This window comes from Nerophis ophidion, linkage group LG26 (assembly GCF_033978795.1).
Source record: "Nerophis ophidion isolate RoL-2023_Sa linkage group LG26, RoL_Noph_v1.0, whole genome shotgun sequence".
NCBI lineage: Eukaryota > Metazoa > Chordata > Actinopteri > Syngnathiformes > Syngnathidae > Nerophis > Nerophis ophidion.
The window spans coordinates 34,119,491-34,128,960 of record NC_084636.1 but is presented as its reverse complement, the minus strand read 5'-3'; the positions used below and the strand labels follow the sequence as shown (position 1 = coordinate 34,128,960).

General features: G+C 38.3%; 1 protein-coding gene across 1 annotated transcript in view; it reads left to right on the top strand.

The window, feature by feature from the left end:
• The window catches only part of slc34a2b (solute carrier family 34 member 2b), a 43,511-nt gene that overhangs the window by 17,652 nt on the left and 16,389 nt on the right, over nucleotides 1-9,470 (top strand). Inside the window, exons 6-7 of the mRNA XM_061888271.1 lie at nucleotides 6,611-6,722; nucleotides 6,782-6,977. Of these exons, the coding sequence (XP_061744255.1) occupies nucleotides 6,611-6,722; nucleotides 6,782-6,977 (308 nt within the window). The remainder of the gene's footprint in view (nucleotides 1-6,610; nucleotides 6,723-6,781; nucleotides 6,978-9,470) is intronic.

The window sequence follows — 9,470 nt, the reverse complement described above, 5'->3', positions numbered from 1 at the left end:
GGAATGATGGTGGATGGATGATGAATGAAGGAAGATGATTAGTGGATGGAAGGGTAGATGGACAGATGGATGGCAGATGGATGTTGGATGAATGATAGACGGTGAATGGATGGATGGATGGGTGGATAGATGAGGAGTGACGGATGGATGGATGGATGGATGGATGGATGATGTATTAATGGATTGATGGAATATTTGTGGATGGATGGAATGATGGTGGATGGATGATGAATGAAGGAAGATGATTAGTGGATGGAAGGGTAGATGGACAGATGGATGGCAGATGGATGTTGGATGAATGATAGACGGTGAATGGATGGATGGATGGGTGGATGGATGGTGGATAGATGAGGAGTGACGGATGGATGGACACATGGCAGATGGATGGATGAATGGATGGATGATGGTGAGATGGAGGAAGGAATAGATGGATGGAGGATGAATAATATATTTGTTGGATGGATGGAAGGAACAAAGGATGGATGATAGGATGGATTGTTTGAAAGAAGGAATAATTGTATAAAGAAAGGAAGAAAGGAAGGATGGATCGATGAATGGAATGTTGGATGGATGGAGGATGGATGGATGAACAATAATGACTGATGGGTGGATGATAGACGGTGAATGGATGGATGGTGGATAGATGATGAATGATGGATGGATGGACCCATGGCAGATGGATGGATGATGGCGAGATGGACGAAGGAATAGATGGATGGATGATGAAAAATTGATTTGTTGGACTGATGGAAGAAAGGACGGTTGGATGGATGGAAGGAAGAAAGGATGGATGATAGGACAGATTGTTTGAAGTAAAACATAATTGTTGGTTGGAAAGAAGAAAGGAAGGGTGGATAGATTATTGGATGGATGGAGGATGGATGGATGAATGATAGATGGTGGATGGATGAATGATGATGATTGATGGGTGGATGAGAGACGGTAAATGGATGGCTGGATTGATGGATGGCTGGATGGATGGATGGTGGATAGATGATGAATTATGGATGGATGGATGATAGATGGGCAGATGGATAGATGGATAATTGAGAGATGGACAAATGAACGGATGGGTGGAGGATGAATAATTGATTCATTGGATTGATTGAAGGAAGGACGGTTGGATGGATGGAAGGAAGAAAGAATGGATGATAGGGCGGATTGTTTGAAGGAAGGAAGAATTGTTGAATGGAAGGAAGAAAGGAAGGATGAATGGATGGGTGGATGGATGGAGGATGGATGTATGAATGATAGATGGTGGATGGATGAATGATGATAATTGATGGGTGGAGATAGACGGTAGATGTATGGATTGATGGTGGATGGTGGATAGATGTTGAATGATGGATGGATGACACATGGCGGATGGACAGATGGAGGATGACAAGATGGGTGAATGAATAGATGGATGGAGGATAAATGATTGATTTGTTAGGTTGATGGAATGAAGGAGAGAAAGAAGGAAGTTGGATGGATGGTAGGAAGGAGGGATGCATGATAGTACAGATTGTTTGAAGGAAGGAAGAATTGTTGGATGGAAGGAATAAAGTAAGGATGGGTGGATGAATGGATTTTTGGATGGATGGAGGATGTATGGACAATGTATGGATGGTTGGATGAAGGAAGGACAGAAGATGGATGGTTTGACGGTAGGGTGGACGGATGGATGGAGGGATGGTAGGATGGATATTAGGACGGATGATTTGAAGGAAGGGAGGAAAGATGAACTGGATGGATGCATGGAAGGAAGGGTGGATGGGCGGATAGATGGATGGAAGGATAGATGCTGGATTGATGGATGAATGGATGGATGATAGATAGATGGAAGGATGGATGGATGGTTGATGGAAGGAAGAACGGATGGATGATGGATTGATGGATAGACCTAAAAGAGTGTGACAGAATGGAGGACTTAAACAAGTGTGACAGAATTGCAGACTTAAATGAGTGTGACAGACTTGAAGACTGAAATGAGTGCGTCAGAATTGAAGACTGAAATGAGTGCGACAGAATTGAAGACTTAATTGACTATGGCAGAATTGAAGGCTTAAATGAGTGTGACACAATTGAAGATTTAAAATTATCTGACAGAGTTGAAGACGTAAACAAGTGCGACAGAGTTGAAGACTTAAACGAGTACAACAGAATTGAAGACTTAAGTGAAGGCGACAGAATTGAAGACTTAAAATGACTGTGACAGAATTGAAGACTTAAATGAATGTGACAGAATTGAAGACTTAAATGAGTACGACAGAGTTGAAAACTTAAATGAGCGTGACAGAATTGAAGATATAATGAGTGTGACAAAGTATAAGACTTAAATGACTGCGACAGAGTTGAAGACTTAAATGAGCGCAATAGAGTTGAAGACTTAAATGAGCGCAATGGAGTTGAAGATACATGAGTGTGACAGAGTTGAATATTTAAATTAGTGCGACAGAGTTGAAGACTTAAATAAGTGTGACAGAGTTAAAGGCTTAAACGAGTGTGACAGAATTGAAAACTTAAATGAGTGCGACAGAATTGAAGACTTAAATGAGTGCAACCAAATTGAAGACTTAAATTGAGTGTGACAGAATTGAAGATCTAAAGGAGTGCGACAGAGTTGAAGACTCAAATGAGTGCAACTGAATTGAAGACCTCAATAAGTGGGACAGAGTCTAAGACCTAAATGAGTATAACAGAAAGGAAGATTTGATTGAGTGGGACAGAATTGATGACTTAAATGAGTGCAACAGAACTGAAGACTTAAATGAGTGTGACCGAATTGAAGACTTAAAATGAGTGCGACAGAATTGAAGACTTAAATAAATGCGACAGAAGTGAAGACTTAAATGAGTGCGACATAATTGAAGACTGAAATGAGTGTGATAGATTTGAAGACTTAAATGAGTGCGACCGATAGGAATACTTGACTGAGTGTGACAGAATTGAAGACTTAAATGAGTGCAGCAGAATTGAAGACTTAAATGAATATGACAGAGTTGAAGACTTAAATGAGTGTGAAAGAATTGAATACTTAAATAAATGTGACAGAGGTAAAGACTTAAATGAATGCAACAGAATTGAAGACTTAAATGAGTGTGACAGAGTTAAAGACTTTAATGAATCCGACAGAGTTGAAGACTTAAATGAATGAGACAAAATCGAAGACTTAAATGACTGCAACAGAATTGAAGACTTAAACAAGTGTGTCAGAGTTGAAGACTTACATGAGTGCGTCAGAATTGAAGACCTAAATGAATTTGACAGAATTGAAGACTTAAATGAGTGTGACAGAATGTAAGACTTAAAGCAACAGAATTGAAGTCTTAAATGAGTGCGTCAGAGTTGAAGACTTAAATGAGTGTGACAGAATTGAAGACTTGAAGGAATGCGACATAATTGAATACTTAATTGAGTGTGACAGAGTTAAAGACTTAAAAAATGCGACAGAATTGAAGACTTAATTGAGTGTGACAGAGTTAAAGACTTAAAAAATTGCGTCAGAGTTGAAGACTTAAATGAGTGCGTCAGAATTGAAGACTTAAATGAATTTGACAGAATTGAAGACTTAAATAACTGCAACAGACTTCAGGACTCAAACGAGTGCGTTTAAATCGAGTTGAAGACTTAAATGAGTGCGCCAGAATTGAAGATTTAAATTAATTGGACAGAATTGAAGACTTAAATGAGTGTGACAGAATTGAAAACCTAAAGCCAAAAAATTCAAGAATTAAATGAGTGCGACAGAATTGAAGACTTGAACGAATCCGACAGAATTGAAGACTTAAATGAGTATGACAGAGTTGAAGACTTAAATGAGCGTGAAAGAGTTGAACATATAATGAGTGTGACAGTTGAAAACTAAAATGAGTGCGACAGAGTTGAAGATATGAGTGTGACAGAATGGAAGACTAAAATGAGTGCGACAGAGTTGAAGACTTAAATGAGTGCGAAAGATTTGAAGATATAATGAGTGTGACAGTTGAAGACTAAAATGAGTGCGACAGAGTTGAAGATATGAGTGTGACAGAGTTGAAGACTAAAATGAGTGTGACAGAGTTGAAGACTTAAATGAGCGCGAAAGAGTTGAAGATATAATGAGTGTGACAGAATGGAAGACTAAAATGAGTGCGACAGAGTTGAAGACTTAAATGAGTGCGAAAGAGTTTAAGATATAATGAGTGTGACAGTTGAAGACTAAAATGAGTGCGACAGAGTTGAAGATATAATGAGTGTGACAGAGTTGAAGACTAAAATGAGTGCGACAGAGTTGAAGACTTAAATGAGCGCGAAAGAGTTGAAGATATAATGAGTGTGACAAGGTTGAAGACTAAAATGAGTGCGACAGAGTTGCAGACTTAAATGAGTGCGATGGAGTTGAAGATATAATGAGTGTGACAGAGTTGAAGACTTAAATGAGTGTGACAGAGTTGAAGACTTAAATGAGTGTGACAGAGTTGAAGACTTAAATGAGTGCGACAGATTTGAAGAATTAAATGAATGTGACAGAATTGAAGACTTAAATGAGTGCGTCAGAATTGAAGACTTAAATGAGTGCGACAGAGTTGAAGACTTAAATGAGTGCGACAGAGTGGAAGACTTAAATCAGTGCGACAGAGTTGAAGACTTAAATGAGTGCGTCAGAATTGAAGACTTAAATCAGTGTGACAGAGTTGAAGACTTAAATGAGTGCGACAGAGTTGAAGACTTAAATGAGTGCGACAGAGTTGAAGACTTAAATGAGTGCAAAAGAGTTGAAGATATAATGAGTGTGACAGTTGAAGACTAAAATGAGTGCGACAGAGTTGAAGATATAATGAGTGTGACAGAGTTGAAGACTAAAATGAGTGCGACAGAGTTGAAGACTTAAATGAGCGTGAAAGAGTTGAAGACTAAAATGAGTGCGACAGAGATGAAGACTTAAATGAGTGTGACAGAGTTGAAGACTTAAATAAGTGTGACAGAGTTGAAGACTTAAATGAGTGTGACAGAGTTGAAGACTTAAATGAGTGTGACAGATTTGAAGATTTAAATGAGTGTGACAGAATTGAAGACTTAAATGAGTGCGTCAGAATTGAAGACTTAAATGAGTGCGGCAGAGTTGAAGACTTAAATGAGTGTGGCAGAGTTGAAGACTTAAATGAGTGCGTCAGAACTGAAGACTTAAATCAGTGTGACAGAGTTGAAGACTTAAATGAGTGCGACAGAGTTGAAGACTTAAATGAGTGTGACAGAGATGAAGACTTAAATGAGTGCGACAGAGTTGAAGACTTAAATGAGCGCGAAAGAGTTGAAGATATGAGTGTGACAGAGTTGAAGGCTAAAACGAGTGCGACAGAATTGAAGACTTAAATGAGTATGTCAGAGTTGAAGACTTAAATAAGTGTGACAGAGTTGAAGACTTAAATAAGTGTGACAGAGTTGAAGACTTAAATGAGTGTGACAGGGTTGAAGACTTAAATGAGTGTGACAGATTTGAAGACTTAAATGAATGCGACAGAATTAAAGACTTAAATGAGTGTGTCAGAATTGAAGACTTAAATGAGTGTGACAGAGTTGAAGACTTAAATGAGTGCGTCAGAATTGAAGACTTAAATGAGTGCAACAGAGTTGAAGGCTTAAATGAGTGTGACAGAGTTGAAGACTTAAATGAGTGTGACAGATTTGAAGACTTAAATGAATGCGACAGAATTAAAGACTTAAATGAGTGTGTCAGAATTGAAGACTTAAATGAGTGTGACAGAGTTGAAGACTCAAATGAGTGCGTCAGAACTGAAGACTTAAATGAGTGCAACAGAGTTGAAGACTTAAATGAGTGTGACAGAATTGAAGACTTAAATGAGTGTGACAGAGTTGAAGACTCAAATGAGTGCGTCAGAATTGAAGACTTAAATGAATGCGACAGAATTAAAGACTTAAATGAGTGTGTCAGAATTGAAGACTTAAATGAGTGTGACAGAGTTGAAGACTCAAATGAGTGCGTCAGAATTGAAGACTTAAATGAGTGCAACAGAGTTGAAGACTTAAATGAGTGCGACAGAGATGAAGACTTAAATGAGTGCGACAGAGTTGAAGACTTAAATAAGTGTGACAGAGTTGAAGACTTAAATGAGTGCGTCAGAATTGAAGACTTAAATGAGTGTGACAGAGTTGAAGACTTAAATGAGTGCGTCAGAATTGAAGACTTAAATGAGTGCAACAGAGATGAAGCCTTAAATGAGTGTGTCAGAATTGAAGACTTAAATGAATGCGACAGAATTAAAGACTTAAATGAGTGTGTCAGAATTGAAGACTTAAATGAGTGTGACAGAGTTGAAGACTCAAATGAGTGCGTCAGAATTGAAGACTTAAATGAGTGCAACAGAGTTGAAGACTTAAATGAGTGCGACAGAGATGAAGACTTAAATGAGTGCGACAGAGTTGAAGACTTAAATAAGTGTGACAGAGTTGAAGACTTAAATGAGTGCGTCAGAATTGAAGACTTAAATGAGTGTGACAGAGTTGAAGACTTAAATGAGTGCGTCAGAGTTGAAGACTTAAATGAGTGCAACAGAGATGAAGCCTTAAATGAGTGCGACAGAGATGAAGACTTAAATGAGTGCTCCCCCTGCGTTTGTGTGGGCAGTGTTGGAGGTGCAGTCGGCTGTGCCCATCATCATGGGCGCCAACATCGGGACCTCGGTCACCAACACCATCGTGGCCATGATGCAGGCGGGCGACCGCAACGAGTTCCGCAGGTAAAGCCCAAATCCAAGGAACAGTTTTCGGTGCAGAACCTCACCGTGATCTCCCGCAGGGCCTTCGCCGGCGCCACGGTCCACGACTTCTTCAACTGGCTGTCGGTGCTGGTTCTGCTGCCCCTGGAGGTGGCCACAGGTGTGCTGTACAAGCTCACCTTGGTCATCATCAACTCCTTCCACATCCAGACCGGAGAGGACGCCCCGGACCTGCTCAAAATCATCACCGACCCCCTCACCGAATCCATCATCCAGGTAGACCCCTTGGGGGCCAAGCCAGACCTCCATGATGAAGCTTCAGGAACGTTCTAGGCTGGTTCTCCCGCCTTGCAGTCAGGCCACCTTTTGACTCAAGTCAACACACAAAATGTCAGGAGCTCAAAGGATGAATATTACTGTAAAATAAGATGAATATTACTGTAATATTAGATGAATATTACTGTAATATTAGATGAATATTACTGTAATATTAGATGAATATTACTGTAGTATTACATGAATATTACTGTAATATTCGATGAATATTACTGTAGTATTACATGAATATTACTGTGATATTAGATGAATATTACTGTAATATTAGATGAATATTACTGTAGTATTACATGAATATTACTGTAATATTCGATGAATATTACTGTAGTATTACATGAATATTACTGTAGTATTAGATTAATATTACTGTAGTATTAGGTGAATATTACTGTAGTATTACATGAATATTACTGTAATAGTAGATGAATATTACTGTAGTATTACATGAATATTACTGTTATATTAGATGAATATTACTGTAAAATAGGATGAATATTACTGTAATATTAGATGAATATTACTGTAATATTAGATGAATATTACTGTAATATTAGATGAATATTACTGTAATATTAGATGAATATTACTGTGATATTAGATGAATATTACTGTAATATTTGATGAATATTACTGTAGTATTACATGAATATTACTGTAATATTCGATGAATATTACTGTAGTATTACATGAATATTACTGTAATATTCGATGAATATTACTGTAGTATTAGATTAATATTACTGTAGTATTAGGTGAATATTACTGTAGTATTACATGAATATTACTGCAATATTAGATGAATATTACTGTAATATTAGATGAATATTACTCTAATATTAGATTAATTTTACTCTAATATTCATCTAATATTACTGTAGTATTAGTTTAATATTACTGTAATATTCGATGAATATTACTCTAATATTAGATTAATTTTACTCTAATATTCATCTAATATTACTGTAGTATTAGGTTAATATTACTGTAATATTCGATGAATATTACTGTAGTATTATATGAATATTACTCTAATATTAGATTAATTTTACTGTAATATTCATCTAATATTACTGTAGTATTAGTTGAATATTACTGAAATATTGTATGAATATTACTGTAGTATCAGATACATTTTACTCTAATATTAGATGAATATTACTATATTATTAGGTGAATATTACTGTAGTATTATATGGATATTACTATAATACTAGGTGAATTTAGATACATTTTACTGTAAAATTAGATTATTTTACTGTAAAATTATATGAATATTTTTGTAATATTAGATTAATATTACTGTAGTATTCGGTCAATATAACTGTATTAGATTAATGTTAATGTAGTATCATCCATTTTACTGTAATATTAGTAACATATTTCTATCATTTTATATATATATTTATAAACACACATTTATATATATATATATATATATATATATATGTATGTGTATATATGTATGTGTATGTTCTCCTCGGGTCGCCACCTTGTCGTGGTGGAGAACCTTGCGTGTTCCAATGAACCTGAGAGCGATGCCGTCTGGAGCTTAAGCTCCTGGTAGGTTCAACCATGGCGGTGAGGTCGAGGGTGAGGTTCCAGACGAAGAGCGGCCCAAAAAGTCCTCAACGGCGGAGTGGGCGGATGATGGCAGCGGATAAAGCTCCACAACGGTCACAAAGGCGGAAGAAGGCTGCAGCAAAGATGGGTCCCAAATCGTCTTGGTCTCCATGCCATTGGACCCTGGCCCTGCCTTTGTCAAGGACAGTGTGGTGGCTGCCTGTGCACCAGCCTCCCCACTTTATAAGATTCCTGCTTCATAAAACCTGACTGGAATACCGCGTCCAGTGGGTTCACCTACATCGGTCGAAAACAAAGAACAATGAACATTGGAGCATGGAACGTGAGAACACTTATGGACGGTGCCTCCACCAATCGTCCAGAAAGAAGAACTGCTATCATTGCCAGGGAGCTGAAACGGTCCAAGGTCGACATCGCCGCCCTGTCAGAGACCCGCCTGGCTGAGGAGGGGCAACTAAAGGAGGAGAAAGGGGGATATACCTTCTTCTGGAAAGGAAAAGCGGCTGATGAGCCCAGAAACCATGGGGTGGGTTTTGCCATCAAGAATCGGCTCATCTCCCAACTCTCCGAATCTCCAGCAGGCATCAATGAGCGTCTCATGACCCTACGACTGAGTCTCTCAAACGATCAGATGGCCACAGCTGTGAGTGCCTATGCACCAACCTTGGACTCACAAGTTGAAGATAAGGAGACCTTTTATGCAACCCTTGACCAGGTTTTATCAAACGTCCCAAAGGAAGACAAGATCCTCCTACTCGGGGACTTCAATGCCAGGGTCGGCAAGGACCACCAGCTCTGGAAAGGCACCTTGGGCAAAGAGGGTGTTGGGAATGTAAACTCCAATGGAATCCT